The sequence below is a fragment of the Apus apus genome, chromosome 1, assembly GCF_020740795.1.
Source record: "Apus apus isolate bApuApu2 chromosome 1, bApuApu2.pri.cur, whole genome shotgun sequence".
NCBI lineage: Eukaryota > Metazoa > Chordata > Aves > Apodiformes > Apodidae > Apus > Apus apus.
The window spans coordinates 168,917,269-168,938,113 of record NC_067282.1 but is presented as its reverse complement, the minus strand read 5'-3'; the positions used below and the strand labels follow the sequence as shown (position 1 = coordinate 168,938,113).

Sequence of the window (20,845 nt, the reverse complement as noted above, 5' to 3'; positions counted from 1 at the left end):
ATTAGTTTTGTGTTGAAATTATGATACTTAGTGATTATACCCTAAAACCCATTGGTTATGCTGTGACAAACTTTATAATATCTGTTCAGGAAAATAATATAACCCTTTCTCTCTGATTTCGATTATGATTTTATTATATTTGCTTGTCAAATATGGTGCATGCTCCCAGTCAGAGGTTTTCTAGGACTGGATGAAAGAGCCATTTCACGTGTAGCCAGTCTGAATTTATTGAAATAAAAGATACGTTAAAATACAGTTTGAATGACAGAAGAAATACTTCATATTGTCAAGGGGATGGATGCTAGAGCTGAAATCATAACGTTTTAAGATAAGTAAGGAAAGCAGTATTACTGAGTGTGGTATGATATATTCTGAGTTTGGAATCTACCTGGAAGGCAGTCTTGGAAACTGTGAAGTGTTGTGTCCTCAAGTGTTGCAGCTCTTAAAGGATCCAGTCCCTCTGCCAGGACAGGCAGAGAGGATCAGTTTGCCTTTAAGACATCAGTGATATATTTTGTATTTTTATAGCAAATGTAGTACTTACTGAAATCATTTCCTCAGAAAGAAACGTGTATTGTCCATGGTAATTGGTACCATTTCTGTTTTCTCAGGTGAAGAACCAGTTGGTAGTCACATTCTTGTACCCTATGACACCAAATACAACTTGCATAGGACAGTGCTGCTGCTTTTTGCTAGTGCTGGTGAAGGGAAAGTGTCTCTGAATTGTCTGGTGTAGGCACTCGAGAGGCCAGGTTCCTTTGCAGAACCAGGGGAATCTGAAACTTTCTGCAGACTTTATTGTTGGTGGATATTGACTTTGAAACCTTCATAAGTGGAAGGAAGGAAGACAGCAGCTTGCCTGCTGTCCTGCAGTTCCTTTGCAGGATGTGATGAGAATGGGTGTACAGCAAGGGTGGTTAGCAGTGTCAAGAAATAGCAGCCTCTCCTGCTTTGCTTCCTTTCATTGCCCCACTGTTGGCAAACCATGGTTTTGTTGCATGCTGCAGCCCTGGCACTGGAGCCATGCTTTTAATTGCTCAGGGACCACGGGGCTAACTTGCTGCTGGCCTGGGCAACTTGGTTGCTTGCTTCAGGCACTCAAGGCCATGTTTGGTGATAGGCACTCGGAATAGGTCCCCTAGTGTATCAGTGCTTCAGTGATGTATTCAGTGAAGTGTTTTTGTTGTGTTGCTTAAAGCTGAAGTTTTGCAGAATAAGTGTACACAAGTTATTTAGCATATCTACTTGAAATTCAGCTGCTCCTCTGAGATGAGAAGGGACAGTGCAAAATGCTTGGTGGAGTTTTACCCTGTACCTACAGCTGGTTGTGCTGTGCCTCTTCTGGGCATCACTTGTAACAGTGTGAATGTGCCCTTTGGCTTTTTGGTGAAAAAAAAAATTACAACTTTATTACTGCATGCAACAACTGGTTCCTTCACTAGCCAGGGGTCTCAGAATACGGCTCTGTGTTCAAGACTCAATGAATGTGTGTTTTCACCAATGTAGTTGTTAGTTTCCTTTAGTAATTACATATGGATCATACTGATTCTGCAGTACCTGAAAGGTCAGAGCCTCTGCTTACCTGTTTGTTATTTTGTGTTGAGTTTGTTGGGGTTTTCTTCCCCATTATTTCTTCACTGAGCCAAGACCATAAGATTTCTGTCAGGAATGGGTTTTGTTTCCTTCCTTCTCCTTTGGATATGAAAACACAGATTCTATAGTTTGTTTTTTGCTTCTCATTTTGTTTTTTCAGTAATCTCTGAAAACTGTTAGGGTATGAATTTGGGCTTGTTCCCCTGCAGTCCCAAGGGTGGTTTGGAAGCACTTCTGTCTTTCTTGTAAGGAGGCAAACTTCCCTTTAAGGTATGCAACAGAAACTGTTGGTCAGTATTCAGATTTTATTAGGCTTAGTAGAGAATAAATTAAACACTGCTAAAAAAGCTTTGACAACATTTGTGATTTCTTATGTGGTTTTCTTATGAGAATTCTGAATTATTTTTAGAATATTTCTGTATTATTTTTAGAAAGTCTTGTCTTTACAGGTTCCAGGCATCTGTGCCTTTCTGCTTGGACAGGATCTGTAGATTAGAACTCTGCAGCCTTCTAATTCATATTGTGAACTCCTTTTTCTGGGAGAAAGAAGCTTACTACTCATTTGTCTTTTTCAAGAATCTCCAAAAGTAGTATAAATTTTGTTTTGAAATTTTGACAGTTAATGACTCCTGCTCTAGTGTGCATATGATTATTGCTTTTTATTGCCTTTGCTTTTTTCTTTAAAACTACTCAGAAGCTTTTAATTTTAAGTTTATTTTTTTGTTATTTTCAGTGTGCAAAATGTTTTGCAATGGATTTTTTTTCTATTTATGGAACAATAAAAATTGTAAGATGCTTGGAAGATTATATAGTTATACTAATTATGTTTTATTAATCTACTTCATTTACAGGAAGTGGTCATCGGTCAAAATTTGCTTACCTCAGCAGAGACAAAAAATTAATGGGCAAAAGTGCAGTGTGTAGGTAGGTAGCTATTTTCAGTGCACTTAGGGTTCTTTGAGGAGAACCTTTTTTCTAAGGGAATGGGATAGCTATCAGAACGTAAAATTTTGCTATTTAAAATATTCAGGCGGTAGATTTAACAATGAGGTGTTGAAGAAAGTAACTTTGAAGTATATTAATGTGCGCCCCACTTTTGAGTTTTTATTAACAAGTGCCTTAGAGGGATGCATATGTGCATCTGTGTAGTAGAGAGAAATTGAAACAAGTATAACTTTCATGTGTGGTTTTAAAAATTTTGCAAATAGTTTTCTTTAAGATTTGAAAACTAATGTTCTTTCTGATAGTTTTCCCCAATTTGAACATAACTTACCTAATGTGAGTTACAAATGGTTTGGTTACAGGTATCTTTATTTTGTTGACTGTTGGTATTGTACTACATTCAGTGCATTGAAAGGTAGTGCAATAATTGTTATGCTGCAATATATTATTTTCTTTTATGGTATCCTGTAATAATAAAAAAGTTAGTCAAGGTTCCATGATTGTAACTTTGCAGCAGTAGTACCATACAATGGATGGATGAGTTCTTAATTTTGGCTTGTGAGTAACAATCACATTTTATTTATCCCCTTAGAAAATAAGTCCTTGATTAAAATTTTCATACTAACATAGTCTGCTCTGCAAATGAGTGCTCTCTGGAATTCCTAGTGTTCCTTCAGCTCAAATAGCAAAGGCAAAAAAAATCCCCCAAAACAGCTTAGTTTTGCTCATACAGAAATGTAGAGTGTTAATAATAGAATATTTCAGGATAGCATTGCATTTAATTCAATAAAATAATCTTTGAAGATGGAATGTTAAATTTCAGGACTGTTTTGTGTTATCTTTACATTACTGAAGTAAATATTCAGTGTCTTTGTTTTTTACTGCAAGTATCAAACTGTGGTGCTATGTATGTAACTGGTTTTTATATTTATGGCCTAAAAGTAGGGTAGGAAGGAAATTACATTTCTAAATTAAGTATTAACATTTCTATTAGCATATTATTAATATTAATATATTAATATTAACACAAACATTTTTACAACTAGAATTTGTTAAATTTCTGTGACTTAGGAAGGACTTTCAGTGGATTGCAGACTATGGGTAAATTTGAGCCTACACTTTTCTTAAAGAAAAAAAAAATGTGATAAGAAGACATGAAGTTAAAGACATTCAAATTACCTTTGGGGTTTTGCCAAATAGCATGTTGAAGTAGCATGGACACATTCCCGGGAGCATGCCGTGACATGTTTAAGATTCCTTAAAGTGAGATGAGCAGAAGAGTCAGTAAACCTCAAGAATAGCTTGCTTTTGTGATTACTCTATTCTAAATTTTGGCAATGTGAGTTTGAATTTAATGATACACTGCGGAAAGTCCCAGAAGTAGTTTTGAAGAAGTTTTTCTTTTCATTTGTCATGTATTGTTTGTTATGCACAGTTAGGCTTTAGTTTGACGATTTAAATGCGAATATGAACTTTTCTCCTATGCTCTTGTCCCAGAATCCCAGATTGGTTGGGAAAAAGTTATGCTTGGAACACAGGTTGGTTTCTTGTTCCTTCAAATAATTTATCAGTGTGTTGCTTTTGCTTCCAAGGCAGTCTCCAGACTATTTTGGCTTTCCTAGAGCAAAGCTAGGTAAGTAGTTTACTGTTAGAAAGCATGCCGTTTCACTGATAGTTCCTGAGAATGATTTTTGTGGCAAAGCAAGTTTCTCTTCAGTCTCCTGTGTAGTGGGTGAAAGAAGCTGAGTTCTGAGCAGACTATAGTGTGGAATTACAGTTCTGTATACAGGTGAGGGCTCAGCTTTGAAAGCCAAACTTTAAAGTGCAGCAATGGAGTATGCAGACTGGTAACCAGGAGTTTGCGAAGTTGCAATTCCAGAAATTCTTGATATAAGGAAGACAAAAGCTGTCCTGACTTAATTGCTGTGATAAGGCAGGTGACTGATCTTGTATATTAATTTATTTGCTATCAACCAGGCAATAGGATCACTTCTTAAAGCTAAAAATCTTTGAGACAGATGCAGACACCAGGGTATGGGGAATAAGGACTGGTATAGCTTCAGTGCTCCGAGGCATCAGGAGTGGCAGTGCAGCCCTGTTTATTTAAATTTGGAGTAGACCTAATACTTCATGATGCAGTACCAGACAGACCTGTTTTGAAATACTGGATTCACAGATGAAAAGTCACTAATTTATTGAGAGTAATCTACAGCTCTCTCCTTTTTGAAGTACTGAAATGGGTTTGTCTTGTAAAAGAAACCTTCTTTGGTTGTGAACTCTTCTCTGTTGTCTCTTTTCCAGTCTAGCACTTCTTATACCAAGAAATTTTACAGAACCTTCTAACTTAATGTATGTTTTACTTCTCTTTAAAGCAGAACTTATGACAGGGGAAGCTTTTGGGAGAATGTTTCAGATGTAGATTTTTTGTTTGTATTAAATCCTTGAGAACAGATTTGTTGCTTTGAACAAGAATGAAGCAGTTATATTTCAGAGACCCTAATATAAAGGATATGTCAGTCCCTGTGGACATATATGGAGAGGAGAGAAGAAACTGTACAATTCTACTTTAATATGAAATGTAAGACCAATTATAGAAGTTAGCAGCCTCTATAGAAAGATACTGGAGAATCCTTGTAGAGAACAGCATGTGTGCTCTGCTCTTGAAGAGAAGAAATTAGGAAGCATCAATATAGAGCAAAAGACTAGATAAATGTTGCAAGTCGGTAACTTCCCAGAGGAACTACTGTCTTTCTCCTTATTAGGCTAAGTCCCATCTCTTCTTCCTTAGGAATTTTATGGATCGCTATAAATAATTGAGATTCAAAATAATTTTTATGCTGAAATGTATCAGAATTGTGATAAGAAAGAAGGCTGTTAAACTGGAAAACAGTATTATGAGGAGGAAAATAGAACTGACCAAGGATGCACTTCCTACCCAGAAAGTAAAAAACCTAAATGGCTCTATTTCAATCTTTTCTGAATTATTCAGACTGTAGAGTTCACAGGAAGCCCAGTAAAATGTATATACAGAGGATGCAGAATACTTTCAAAGTTCACAGAGCCATAGTATATGAAAAATCTTTGTAGAATTTCTTTGTTCCAAAATAACCTGAGAAGTAGAAACTCTAAAGTTTTCTTTAGTTTTTTAAAAGAAAATTTACAGTTCCTTGGCCTTATGTTTATCTGTGTAGCTAGGGCTATGCATGCCCAAACCATCTAAGTATTTAACCTAAGGTTTAGCAAGTTTGTCTTTATTTGAAAAAAAAAAAAAAGTGCTTCAGAATCATTCAGCTTTTCTCTCTATGTTCTTCATGGCTTGCTGAAAGCTTCTTTTCCTTTAGCATTAATTTCTCAAAGCGTGCTTATTTTATTATCCGAAGCACAAATTAACTGTCATTGGTCAACATTTTCGTTTTCCCATTTAAACTTGAGACTGCGTGTTGACACTTTTTTGAGAAGCACGAAGGTAACAGTATCTAAGATCTTTTAGTATCCATGCCTTTATTGGGTTTTTCTTGCTGTTATTTCAGTTGTTATTATTCTTTCCCAATGAGCTTCTGTTACATGATATATACATCCAGTCTCTGTAAGGAATATATTATTTTGGCTCTTTTATTCTCACTTGTGTATGTTAAAAGCATTGTTTTTTCTGAGATTTTTTTAAGATAAACTCTGGACAGTAGAAAAACATACTTCTTTGTGTGTAGCTGGGTTTTGGAAGTTATGAGTTGTGCACAGTGTTGCTCTATGGGCTGCTTGCATGTGCTGCCTCCAGAAATGTTTTTTCTTTGTAGCCATAAGGGTTTTGGTAAGTTTTCTTTTAAAGAAGTGGGAATGTTTAACAAAAGTGGTAAAGAATCCATTCATTTGACGGTGCAGTAAAAAAGTTTGACACCACAGGGATTCAGAAACCATTTTGTAAAAAATATGGTAGTAAGACAAAAATAATACATCAGTATTTGGAAATGCTTTTGCCATTTTTAGCTTTTGAGAGCTAATTATTGTACACTTCCTGTCATTGAAAGAGAGCTGTAGTATGTGGGTGATGTTTTGTTTAATTTAAGAATAGTTACAAATTTATGTAATGCATAGCTGCCTCCAGTTACTCAGTGTGTAGGTTCATGATGAAATGTGTCACTGTTAATATTCTTACCAGCCTGATGCTCAGACATAGCCATACTTTTGAAGTAATAATTTGGGTTTTGAATGCAAATCTTATTTAAAAAATATTTACTATATAGATAAATATAGTTCCCTGAAATTTATTTTACATTTTGAAAATGTGGTTAAAAAAAAGTTGCTCTTTATCTTTCCTGAACAAGTCTCAGTGCTGGAATGATGTGTCTTTTTAAAAGCAAAACTTTTTTAAAGAGCCCTGTCTCTAAGATAGTGCAGGGTGGGGGAGGGTGGGGAAGGGATTGTATTGCTTCAAAAGCAAGAACTACTTCCAGGACTTGGCTGACCCTGAGAAGACTTTAAAGAATTTGGCATCAAATTTGGTGTAGTCATTTAAATCCCTGTATTATCCTCATCTACAATACTGGCAAAATGGGTTGAGACTAAAAGTGATTTGAGTGGTTTACTATTGCAATTCTAGATGAAAGTGTAGTAATGCTGCTGGTCACGATAACTTCTGAATTTTCTGAAACCAGCTGTAGGAAAAGAAAAACTGAAAGTTGAGGTCTTGGTTTTTCAAACACTTCACTAACTACAAAACTTCCATTGTGAGCAAGACTATATGCATTAGCTGAAGATTGAGCGGTCCTATTTTGAGTAAAAATACATTTTCTGTTTTTTTAAATGAGAGCAGAATAATGGGAATAATGCTCTGTTGCTTGTTTTACCAGGCTTTTGAGGCGCTAAATATTGCCATCCTGTCTTGGAGCTCTAAGTGCATATGACTTTTCTGAGAAACAGAAACTGTTCTGAGGAAGGTATGAGATGGAGACAACCATCCCATGTCTGGGACTTGGGCCAGATATAAGTAACATTGGCAATCTTAGCTTAGACTGCCAATTTGAGGTAGCCCTATTTTAGAATTTTGTGGTGTAAAGTCTGTTGCATCAAAGGGAATTGCTTTAACGTGAAAAGTGGCATGTTATTTAAGTTTCTGATATTTGAACCAAGATTACGGTACATACTGAGTCAAAGCTTTACAATACGGGAGCCTGACTGAAGTCTACTTGCTTCAATGAGAGAGTGCATAGTTAGATTAATTCACTTTTTAACAACCTTAATGGAGAACAGAGTGACTGAAGAGGTTTAAATTAAACGTGTGGAAGATTAATACTGTGGAAAGGCAAGATAGGTACATTTACTGCTTTCTTAATTTTACTTGGTGATCGTATTTGTGATAGCATGCTAGGGATCTGTAATTTGTCTTTTCCAGTGTGGGATAGATCTAACTTGGAAAACTCCTTACTAACATTAATTAAAACATAAGTAATAAAAAATCAATGAAGAATTGCAGTTCAGCAATTTAAAGTCTTAAATAATTCTGGTACTTTTTCATTATCTTTAAAATAAATTAAGTAAATTTTTTTGTATTTTGTTTTAAGGACTGGTTGTGTCCTTGTTCTCCAGATATGATGTAAAAACATCCAAGTTGTTTTGTCATACTTTATTTTATGGCTGAACCTGGTACAGCTGTAATCACAACACAGCCTGTCTGTGTAGTCAGAAGGTTACAAGAAACAGACCCTGGAATATTTTGAGAAATGTGCTTCCTAAAGCATCTTAAGGCTTTAATTTAAAAAAAATAAATAAATAAATTACCAAAAGATAGAAGTCTTTGATTTTAACTTTGCGTTTTTGTGTTTACCCTGAAGAATCATAGACTCTCTTTAAGTATGTTTTAGGAGGACATGCTAAAAAGCCATACATTAATTTAACTTTAACCTGTCTGTGCTCTTTGGGAAATGTTTCTGCTTTTGCAGAACTTACCAGTAGTCTGGAGAAGGAGTCACTGAGAAGCAGTTATGCTGCCAGGAAGTTGTGGCAGTTCATAAATATTTCTTTCTCTTCAAGGATTCAGTATATCAAAGATAGTTAATGTTTTGAATTTCCAGTTGTATTTTAAGGTAAGACAAGATGTCTGATGTTCGGTGTGTACAGATTGAATTTTTTGGCCAGAATATTCTCAGCTATTTCTATTTTTAGAATAGCTCTGAGAAGGAAAAAAAAAAAAAGAAACCTAAACCAAAAGAGACCCCAATATTTCTTAAAATTCAACATACCATAAAAATTGTGTTGTTGTCTCTTTCTTGAGGATGTTTCAAACAAATGGTCAGCAGCTTACATTACGTGTGAATGTACTGTTATATAAATCTTCACAGTTAGTTGTGGTCTTCTGCATTTGTCCTCTATCTTGTGATCACTAAAGAAAAAAACCAAGCAACATACTTTTTTTTCTTCTCCCTCGCCTTCCTCCCCCCACAAAGCTAGAGTAGGAATAGGACTACTGCTGATTTTACTAAATGTCAAGAAACTCAATCTGACTAATGAAAGGAAAAAAAAATAATTCCTATTGGTACTCCATTAATCATGATCTACATCTGACTGTATAGTGCTTAACTGTAGGAAGTGCTTTGGAAATCAGGGCCTCTTTAAAATACAGGTTTTTTTATTAACCAAACATGACAGTTTCAGCTGCATCTAGGAAGGTAGTGCTGCTGTCTTAAAAATTAGTGGAATCGGTTGTTGTGCAAAAAAAAAAGAAAAAGAAAAAAAAAAGAAAAAGAACTGCAGTATTCTTGAGAAAAAGAGCCTGTTCAGACTCAACATAGAAATGTCTTGGCTGGAGCACTGATTACACTTCTTGTAGCTGAAGCACAGATGCAGAAATTTGACCTACTGGCCAAGAGTTGTAGCTGAAAGCAAATAAAAAGTCAAATTAGTCCTATTCTTTAATTCTTAATCTTTTATTCTTCTCCCACAACAAAAGAGCCTTGACATGATGAAATAATCTGAATCCTGAGAGAAGGAACCAAATTTTAATTACTTCAAAGTTTGAGTTTTTGTAAACAGTACACGAACTTACAAGATAGTGTCCAGTGAACAGATCAGGCTACCTAATAGTTATTGTAATATACATAATTTAATATTGCTTCATATTTTACAGAAGTACAGATCTAGAAAGCTTATAGTGGGCATTTTTGGCTTCAACTGAATTGGGTGTGTAGGAACTGTTAAGAAATATTGCTTGAAGAGTAAGAAAGGTAATGACTCTACAAAGAAAGCTGGAGAACCCTTCAGCAGATGGAAGAATCAGCTTGGCTTAGATGTGATATAAGAGACCACATCAAGATTAAGAAAAAGAGAAAAAACACTCTCTGGGAGATAGTGTGCATGTGATCTTCGTACTTGCTTACTGGCAAGTGTATCAACACTGTCCTCCTAACACTTGAGAGTTGCTTCTCAGCTGCACTATCAGCAACCATCTTCCCTTGCCTGTGAGGCCCAGCTGACCTTGGTGATTCCGACTCCTCCGTTAACAACCCCTGCCAGTATCGATGCTGCTGGTGGCTTTCAATTTTGCATCTGCTGGAGGCATAAAACCTCCCTGAGACCTTTGAGAGTGTTGTTTTCTCTCCTTACCACCAGCTTTCCTTGTATAAGTTTTCGATTTAGAAAATGCACTAAATTCAGTGGAGGTTTTGAAGCAGTGGGATGCAGTTTAAATGTAAATTAAAAGGCTTTAAATTGTACGGAAAGATGTTTGGCTATCACTACACAAGCTGTTTTAGTGTGCCACTTTGATTTAAGGCTATTTTATTTTAACTGTCTGACAATTTAGGAGGCTAAAGTATATCTTTATTTTTTTTTCTTAAGTATAATGCCACACTAGGCTGGCATGTAACTAAATCTGTAGATGTTTTAAGAAGAGGGAGTGTAATGAAGCTTGCAGATGAAGTTCTAGGATAACACATGGTTGTCTTGTGAAAAACCAAAAAGCAGACCCTTTGTTTGCAGTAGTGTTGGAAAACAAATATGTATCTTTCTTCCACATTGCTTGTCCTTGCTTTCAGTAGCTGGTAGCAAGGAGTTGGCTTGCAGAACAGTTGAGAACTTTTTCCTGGGAAAGTATCAGCTATTAACATATTAGTCACAATGAGCATAATGCAGTAAAATTGGTTACCACCACATTTCAATGTAAAATAAGGGTTATATGTTACTCTGGCGAGGGTTTTCTTCTGTTTTCATAATTTCTTAGGGGACTTGTCAGCATAAAAGGTTTCTGAGATGCTACTTATTAATGAAACATTTATATCATTTCTTTAATACTGGGAGCAATTATCTCTGCTTCACAAATGGAACTTTAGGTCAGTTAGCTGTCTTGGACTAGATTGGCACCTGGTTTGTTTTCCAGGTTAAACTCTGTTGGTCCATGTGTGCATCATCTGAGTTGTCTGTCAGAATGTGTTGAGTGTCTAATAGTGATACCAAGCATCAGAGGTGGCAAAGTGTGTTGTGTGGATATTGAAATTGTAACACTTGGTAGAGAAATATTTTATCATAGTGAGTCTCTTGATTGTGAAGCTGAAGTCTGACCTACTTAATCTCACTTAGTTAACTTCCTGTTCTGATTGCTACTGAAAAATGTTTTTGTGAATGTGTGATGAATATTGAATACCAGTGAAGAATGAAAGCTTGCTATAAGTTTTTCCTTCCTCTCCTTCTCCCCCTCTCCCCAAGCTGTTCTGAGCTTTTCATTAAAAATCATAGTATCTTTACATTTTTTAACAAATTCCTGACCTGGTTTATTGCCTGCGTGATTATCACTTAACCTGCTTGAATCTGTTTATAGGAGTGCATATATGTCCTCTGAGGATCTTTATCTGCTATATGCCAATACACGTATCATGGAACATATACTAGTATAAAACAACTGTTTTGGTACATTGTAGTAGAGGGAGGAGTACAGTGAAGAGAGAGTTGGTTGCAGCAGTGTTCTGATGGCAGACTGGCATTTCCCTGGTGAAATCCCCTGTTTTCTGTTGCTTATACAAATTGCAACTGTTTTTTCAGGCTGAATCTTCATGTTCCCTATATCTGCTTTACCTCATTGTCTTGAGTTTTCAACTGAAGTTAATTGAATTACAACTAGTTCCATGAAAAGAGTTTTTAAAGTAGAGAGTTAAAATTTATTTCACTGCTGGCTTTCTTTTCTATTTCCTTTTTTGCCTCCATAAGGAATGCATAGAGTATGTCACAGTTCTAAGTCTTTGAGACAAACAATTGGCATGAGCTTAGATTTTATTTTATGGATTCATTTCTCCAGTTACATAATCCAGCCTGCAAAATCAATTTTTAGTTGAAATTGCAGGTAGTTTTCAACCAGTGCCTTTCTGAATTGCCTAATGGGATGAATCATATGTTATCAAACAGAAGAAGGTAGGATGTTGTCATTCTGGTATCTTCCAATGGCAATTTTCCTTATGGCTGAGGTGCAAAATACTGGTCTGGAGAAAGTCATAGAGTAAACTTTTGAGGAGCCAGAAGTTCCACTGTGGTAATAAGGTTACTAAGAGAATATTTGAAGCAAATTTTATTATCTTTCCAGAATGGAATTTTATTAAATTCTGCTTATTTATTTACAAACTTGAAAGCTAAATGTCTCCTTTTAAAGACCTACCCATTTCCATATTAATCAAAGTCATATCCCAACCACTGTTGGTTTCTCACATCTTCCAGATCTTGTGCCTGTGATTAGTAGGAGTAGAACCTGCAGGAGTCTGCCCCAGGATGGGGGGCATGGTGTCAACCAAGTTATGGAACCAAATGGAGTATCTTGTCATCTCCATTTTCAAGTATAGCTTTAGTAGTTTCAATGTTGGCTTTTATTATTATTTTAGTGTAGGATAGCTTGTCTTATTCCTCCTGTGCTGTTTTATTTCAGGAGTATTTTAAATTGTTAATTTCATAATAGTTAAGGACGGTTAAAGGTTTGAAACAGCATGTAGATGTTGGTCAGGAGAATTTCTGTGGCTTTTCTGTGGGTTGTTTGATGTTAGGGACTACACTTAACTGAAATAGTTTGCATGCAACAGATTCACAGTTCCAGCGTAGCTTTTGAAAGTATTATTATGCTTTGTAGAATACTTGAAAAATTTTGCCTTGTAGGTGGTTGTTTCATGAGTGAAGGATAGTGTGGTCTTTATTTTCTTCATGCTCAGAATTTCTGACTGGAGTTCCTGGACAGAGCTGTTATGCATCTGGTCTGTCATTTCCTTTTTGAAAAGAAAGACCATGCAGTGTTTTAAGCAGACTATTTATAATACTCTTGAGACTTGACCTGAGTAAGTCTGTAAAGCGTATAGTTACTTCATGGCTGCTATTTTTGACAGTGCTCTCTGAAATTGTAAAATAATCAATTTATGAATGATATGACACAAGTACTGTGAGATTATTCTGAATGCTATGCAGCCTTCAAGGTTTCTAGCAAATTTGTCTCTCGTATATTACTGTGGTCTTCATTTCAGTCTCCCATATTTATGAAATGTAAGCTTAAAAATACTTAGAAGTTAACAACTGGCTTTATATTTTTTTAAAGATGGACAAAACACTCATTTTGCTGTTGTATATATTTTGTGAGTACAAATCTGTGCCAGTATTCAGCTAATCAAGGAAGACTTTTAAACAAAAAGGCAATACATTGAAATGTTAAAGTTTCCATGATTATGTACTGTTGATACTACAAAGTTGTTGTTTGAAGGACTACTTGTAGCATGAGTCTGTAGTGTACTGCTAGAGGTTATCAGTCACCTTGGAGAAATGGAGAGACTGTGATTGTGAAATGAAACGAAGAAATGAAGGCTCTCAACTTCTAGTTTTGTTTTGTCTTTCATTTTTAAAATAGCATGTATCTGTGTATGGTGTACATTTCAGTGTTTTTAATAGCTATAACTTACCACTAAAGGGCTGGGATTTGAGATCTTTTGCATCTAGCATGTTGGTAGTATATATTCTATAATATATCAGTTCCTGTTTGGGCCAAATAGGAGTTATCTTTGACACTGAGAAATACAACAGCAGTTTCTACTCTAAATTGAATTTATGCTCCCTCTTAACAACTGATGGAATTCCAAATTCTGTATTTTGACTTAAATTGCAGGTTGATACAGTAGTTACCAGCATGTGACTTTTGATAGACACTCTTGAGGACATTTATTTCTCACTGAAAGGCTCATTACAGGTCACTTTTGTAGATACTTTGGATATGCAAGTGTGTTGCTTTATGGGAGAACATTGACTTGTAACAGAAGAGAAAAATATTACATTAAATATTCTTTATGTGTGAATGTACTGTTACATAAATCTTTACAGTTAGTTGTGGTCTTCTGCATTTGTCCTCTGTCTTGTGATCACTAAACAAAAATTATTAACTTTGTGTAGTAAGACCTGAACAGCAGCATCTGAAGCTTTCGTACATTGAAGAGTGGAAGCTGTGTAATAGCAGACTGAAATTGCAAGTTCTAATTCCTCTCACATAATCATAGTGTGTGTGTTGACAAATACTGTAGTCATTGAATTAGCAGGAAAGGGAAGATACTACTAAAATTACTAAATATATATTTTTTTAAAAACCCAACTTGTCTTAGTGTATATGGTTTTCAACTCTCATAAAGATGATGAGTTTCATCAATGATAATGTGATGAGCGATTTTTCTGCTCTATGCAAAATTAAAAATATTCCCTCTCCAAGGAGATTTTATAGTATATTCTTAGTTTAGAGATGGCCATGTTAATGTTGTGAGTGAGCTCTCCTTGGGTACTACTACAGTAATATTGTGAAACAGAAAAATAACTATTTTTCATATTTTAATGCTATAATTGGCTTCAGGCTGTGAAACTAATGTGATATACAATCATAGCATTGATTTGTAAGTGATTATAGAGAATATCTTTTAGCAACTTACAATGACAATTTTGAATAATTTTTCCTTACACATTCTGTTTTGATAGTGTATTTTCATTATTTCTAATGAGATTTTGTGTGCTGAAGTATGCTACACTGCAGTGTTTCTTGTGCTGAAAATTATTTTTCTTTAAATCTATTTTGGTTGGTTTTGTTGTTTGGGGTTTTTTTTTTAAGTGTTTTTGATTGTTTTGTGTTGTGTGCTCAGCTGAAGGATAAAGGTCAATGACCACAGCAAACTGCTTATTTAATACTTCAGGTTCTTAACATTTTATGGTGCTTTTAGTTCCCCTGTAGTGGTGGTTGTTAGGAAGTGTTCCACAGAAGAGTTTAAGGTCTTGTCAGGTTTGCAACTGCATTTTGCTTGACTAACATTAACTTGAAGTTGTGGGCAAATCTGTTTTATAAACATGATGTGCTTGTGCTTTGAAAGAAGCGCTTGTGTTAATCTGATCTGAATTGGGCATGGTTTGTGGCTACATGGGTAGTTAGTTCTCTGAACTCCATCCTAACATAGAGCTCCTTCCCTTTCTTCCTCTGTTGCCACAAATATTTTCTAATAATATTTGTACATGAGTCTACCCATGTAAGTACTTTTGCAATATTATTCTAAAGGATGAATTGATAGAAGTGCACCAGTTTTACATTTTTAATGAGTGGTTACACTGCCAATGTGTCTTGTGCAACAGAGGACTCAGTTCCCACAGTAGAGCAGGAAAAGTAGTTACGGGATTAGGAGAGGGATCTGCTTGAAGTTAGGCTGACTAGACAGCAATTCTTAAAGTAATAAATTGCTGTTCAACCAGAGTACCAGTTCTGTAAGATGTGTTGGCATAGAATCATACAATCATTTTGGTTGGAGAAGACCTTTAAGATCATAAAGTCTGATCATTAACCTACCACTGTCAAGTCTACCGCTAAGCCATATTCCTAAGTACCACATCTACAGATCTTTTAAATACTTGCAGTGTTGGTGACTCAACCACTTCCCTGGGCAGCCTGTTCTAGTGCCTGACAACAGTTTCAGGTAAAAAAACAATTCCTAATATCCAGTCGAAACCTCCCCTGGCACAACTTGAGGCCATTCCATCTTGTTCTATTGATTGTTACTCAGGAGAAGACACTGACCCCCACCTGCTACAACCTCCTTTCAAGTAGTTGGAAAGAATGTTGAGGTCTCTGCTCGGCCTCTCTTTCTCTGGGCTAAACAATCCAAATTCCCTCAGCTGGTCCTTGGAAGGCTTGTTCACTAGACCTTTCACCAGTTTGACCTTCTTTGGATACACTCCAGCATCTCAGTGTCCCAGAACTGAACACAGTATTCCAGGTGTGGCCTCACCAGTGCTGAGTGCAAGGCGACTGTCACTTTCCTACCTCTGCTGGCCACCCTATTCCTGATACAAGCCAGGATGTCATTGGCCTTCTTGGCCACCCAGGCACACTGCTGGCTCATATTAAGCTGGCTGTTGACCAACACCTCCAGGTCCTTTACTGCTGGGCAGCTTTCCAGCCATTCTTCCCCAAGCCTGTAGCGTTACATGGGGTTGTTGTGACCCAAGTGCAGGAAAATGTGTGTGCAGGCGTAAAAATGTGTGTGCATGTGTATAGTTGTGGATGTATGAATATATATGTATGACTTAAATTCAGGAGCTGATTTCTTCCTTTCCACCTCATCAGTGTAGATCCTGGAAAGGTACAAAGCCTCAGGTCACTTCTGCTTTCCAAAGGGTTTTACTTGTATTTGTTAAGTGCTGCATGTACTTTGCTGTATTTACTTTTGTAGCCAATTGGACACTGAGCTATCTGTCTATGAAAAAGTAGCTGCAGTCTTTGCCTATGAGGTTATTAGTGTCTTTTTGTCCTGAGAAATAAGCAACCAAGTTCCATCTGCAGATTTGCCTGCGTTTGGCACAGCCTCAATTATTCTCACACCCTCTTGCAAACAGTACTGCAGCCATGTTTATTCAGTATCTGTACATATGCTTGTAGCATGACTGACTAATGAAAATGTTAGTGAATACTGGAATAAGTTAATGTGGATAGGAAGATGCCTGCTGCTAACTTGGCATCATCGCACACCATCATTGTGTAAACCTGCTGTAATAAAAGTCTGCTTGGGGATAGGTGCTCCAATTCTAAAATTTGCCAGCCTTTTACTGTCGCTGGCAAATGCTGGGAAGTAGATAAATCACCACCTGATATGAGGCTAAGAACACGCAAGAACCAGTAACTGAAAGGGCAGAAACTGGGCCTGGCTACAGCAGCTGCAGCTTCAGTCTCTAGTCCTAGTTTCTGCCCTTGCAGTTACTGGTCTTTAGCGGCTGCCTCATTTTATCGTGCTCTTAGTTTTGTAACGGGGTTGGGTAGCAGCATGAATTGCAACGCCACGTTTCTCTGTTTTGATCTGTGCTGTGGTTCACCCTGAGAACAAGTGGCAGTTCTTTCCAATGAAGTGAAATCCTGTTAGGGGTGCAGGCAGCTGCCAGGATGCCCTCCAGTGCCTGTACTGCTTTCATCGCTTGGGAGCATGGACAGCTTGAGCGCTGCACACGACTGCTTCACTTGGCAGCATTGAGTAACACAGAAACGCTTACAAACATTCTGCTGGGAAGAAGTGTCAGTCTCTGCAAAAAGTTTTTGAAGGTCTTCAGAGCAGTCAGGTGCAGCAATGCAGCTGGGTTGCACGCAGGGCTTCTTTGACCTTTCCCTGCAGTTGCAGCCTGCAAGGCACTGCTCTTGTCTCTGAGTTCATCAGCATGGTCTTGTTAGGTATCACAGAAATATGGGTTGCCAGTAAAAATATCAATATTTAATCTATCAAATTATTTAAAGTTTTCTTAATTTCTTTTTTAATAGTCATTCTCTAGTGAGACTCCATATTAATATTTGTGCACTTCATCAGTCTTCAGGGCACAATCTTGATTAGTTTTTGTGCCAATGTCTCATGCAATTATCAATACAGAAAATTATCTTTTAGAATATTTAAATTTAATGGAGAGTGTTCAAAACATCTTTCAGCTTTTCCGTATTAGCGTTCATATTTTGACAGAGTAGCTTACTTGTAGCAGGTTCAAACATGTATTTTGAGACTGAAAGCTCTGACCTTACCCCAATGACTCAGAAATCTTTATGGTGTGTGTGTAGCCAGCCATGTGTAAACCTTTGCGGAAATAAGATCAAAAGCTACAGGGTCAAAGACATTATCATTTTTTCCCCTTATATAGTTCCTGTACCATAGCTCAGGGTTAGGTATTACATTAGTACAGTATAGTGTATGCTTCAGTGATTTGCTTTCTGTCACGATTAAACGTTGTTCTTATGATGTATCACAAGCAAAGGTTGTGTGGCAAAAAAAAATTAATTCTTCTCTTAAGGAACACCAGAAGTTCTTTGGGACTGGTGAGGAGCTGTCTTTTACCTTCTGAAGAGCAGTTGTTGCTTGAAACACTCAGCTTCTTATTGCTCAGTATAGCTTCACCAAAGCATTTCACTATTCTTTTTTCAGCAGTTAAAGGCAACTGCTCGTCTCTCCACACTTCACTCAGCAGAGCAAAGGACAAGATAATTCCCTTAGCCTGTTAAATGCTCCATCCCATCTGGTAGGTGATAATTGCATTGTAAGGGGATTAGCACAGTGGGATATGCTTATAGTGTAATGAAAGCTTCACTACAAGTGTGAGAGTCAGCTGAATGCATTCAAACAGTTTGGGACCTTATATTTGCACACTTTTGTAAATATAATGAAATACACGTTTCCTCTGGAGAAGGTGTGCAGTACCTTTACATGCCTTCTTGTGTGTAGCATTATAAATTTGTTGGGATACATCAGTAGTCTAAATACCTGAAACCCTCTTCTAGGAGTAGTGGCTTTCATTTAGTTGAATATTTTAGGGCAATTCTGTTATAGCTGTATTAAATGCATTCCAAGTTTTTACTTTTACTGAAAACTCCTATGACTTTGAAATCATGGGGTTAGGTTGTGACTAGTATAGAAGCGCCCATGTTATTAAACACCACTTTGAAATCTTTGTCAGTAAAGGTAGAATTTGAATAAGTTGCACTGTGAGGAATATCAGAGTAATTTTGTGTTAGTAGGGATAAGAGGATTTCAAGCTGAAAGTAACTCTCCCTGCAGCCAACCAGAATAAATGTTTTGAAATTTTAGTTTCAAGTGTGAGCTTAAGGTAGTGCAAAAAGACTCTTCTAAAAAAAAAAATAATTGTCCTACTTTGTTTTTTTTGTTTGTTTGTTGTTTTTTTTTTTTTGGCCGCTGCTGTCAGTAGTGAAGATAATAAATCTTAGGGCTCAGAACATTTCCTAAACTAACTGTAACTTAGCTTCCTTACCTTTCAGGATGTTAAAGATCCATTTGAAGGTATGTTACGTAGGGCAGTAGCTCAGGGTTGATTGGCATCCTGTTGGTTGCTCTCTCTCCAGTCTCCCTGTATGGTACTAGAAACTGGGCAAGTTGCTGGATGCTGACCAGTGTGTGCCATTTCCTCTGGTTTGAACATTAACCTGTTAGGTGAAAACAGGGCTTGGTTAGCCCCCACTGCACTGTGGTAGTGTTTTGCAGCCAGCTAGATTAGAAATTTAAACAGAGGTGTGTGTATTTTTACATAAATAACAGTCAGGTGCATAAATATGCACTGCATGTGGTAGGTATTTTAGTGATGCTGTATGACCTTGCTGTGGGATTGAATTTTCTAATGAATTGAGGTTCTGTGACCAGCTGTGTGGCTGCTGTTTCTTCAGTTTCCAGTTCCTGATTTAGCAGCTCTGTCTGTATGTGTGCACGCCTCTGGGAGTAAGGGCAAAGTAAAATCTAGTGGTTCTTTATGGGCTGTCTGCAGTAACTTTTCCAATCTCTGATGAGGTTGTTGAGTGTTGTTAAGTTTGACCTTGTCTTACTTAATCACATCTCTGAGTATGCAGGGTCGAGTAGAAAGCTGCTTGTCCAAAGCTGTGGCAATGAAACATGGGAGTGATTTTACAGATATATTTTTTTTTTCCTTCCTTTTCTAATTGTTATTTCTTATAAGGTGGCTGAGTTCTAAGGAACATTCCTTACTTTTTGTCTTTTACATGGAAAGCTTTTATCTGAAGAGAGAAAAAATTTATAAATTTGCTGTTTCGTTGTCTGACATTGTGTAATTTTAAATAAACCTGAGTTAATGGTCATGAGACTCAAAAGAGCTGAACAACCAACCAACACCTCTCCAAAATTGAAGCATGTCCCCTCTCACCACCTCACTTATTTCTGAAATAAGAGTTTCCGTCATATGAAAACCTTGGAAGAATCATTACATTGGCGTTACACAGAAAACATTTTTAAAGAGGAGTTTTTCAAATGTGTAGAAACAGGGTTTTTTTTTAACAATCCTTACGTATATTTAAGAAATATACTATTATAAGTATGTAGTGAAACAAATCATATATGGTATATAATAACTTTTCTTCTTATTTAGGTGACAAACAGCATGTTTGGTGCTTCAAGGAAGAAGTTTGTAGAGGGGGTTGATGGTGACTACCATGATGAAAACATGTACTACAGCCAGTCATCGATGTTCCCACATCGGTCAGAAAAAGATGTAAGTTGAATGAGCTCATTTTTTACCTCTTTCAATAGCAAGGTAGTTTCAAGCACATGAAACATCTGTGAGGAAGGGCTTCATTTAGTGTTAAGCTGTGAATGAGAGTGTTTTCAGTGGCAAGAGCTTTAATTTTAGTGAGTTTATGCATGGAAACTTCAGCCATATGTTTGCCAGGGTTTTATTTTTTATCTTGAAGAATTGTGTTTGTAACTTAATTTAGGTTATTGATTATATCTTATGTTTTTGTGTTGTGTCTACAGTGGGTTTTTTGTGGTTCTGCTTTTTACATTTAAAGTATTCTACTTCCCATTTGTATTTACACAAAGTTACAAAACAAATCCTTTTTAAATGTTTTTTCCCCTTGATAATGCATTACTGTAGGTTAGAACTTCATTGGCATAACTAAAACTCTGTTTATTCTTGAAAAAAATAAATTAGTCAATTTCACTTTTGTATGGAGTGACATGTAGAAATATATGGCACACTGAAAGAATCATGAGATTCTTGTCACCTGAACGTCAGTAATACCATCTCATGACAGGCTTGCATTTCATATGTGTAAGCAATATATAAGCTAGTTTTTATTTTTTATTAAAAAAAAAAACCAAAACCAAAACCCTTCAAACTTTCAGAAAAGTTTCTTTGCTTCAAAAGTCTGTCTCCATCAATGTCCAAAAATACAGCTGTTTAATAACAGATGTGCACAAAGTCTTGATAGACCTTGACCTCTGTAAATGTAAACATTTCCTATATACTCTTGGTTTAATTTTAATCCTGATTTTCAAAGATAAAAGGAAGT

General features: G+C 36.5%; 1 protein-coding gene across 4 annotated transcripts in view; it reads left to right on the top strand.

Moving 5' to 3' along the window:
* Positions 1-20,845, top strand: part of CNOT2 (CCR4-NOT transcription complex subunit 2) — an 84,975-nt gene that overhangs the window by 28,780 nt on the left and 35,350 nt on the right. For 2 of the 4 annotated variants that reach the window (XM_051615893.1, XM_051615902.1), the window contains exon 2: positions 19,921-20,043. In XM_051615893.1, coding sequence (XP_051471853.1) covers positions 19,921-20,043 — 123 coding nt within the window. Of the gene's footprint in view, positions 1-2,444; positions 2,518-17,957; positions 18,052-19,920; positions 20,044-20,845 lie in introns of all 4 variants that reach the window. The other 2 variants (XM_051615871.1, XM_051615882.1) reach the window with 2 other exon arrangements.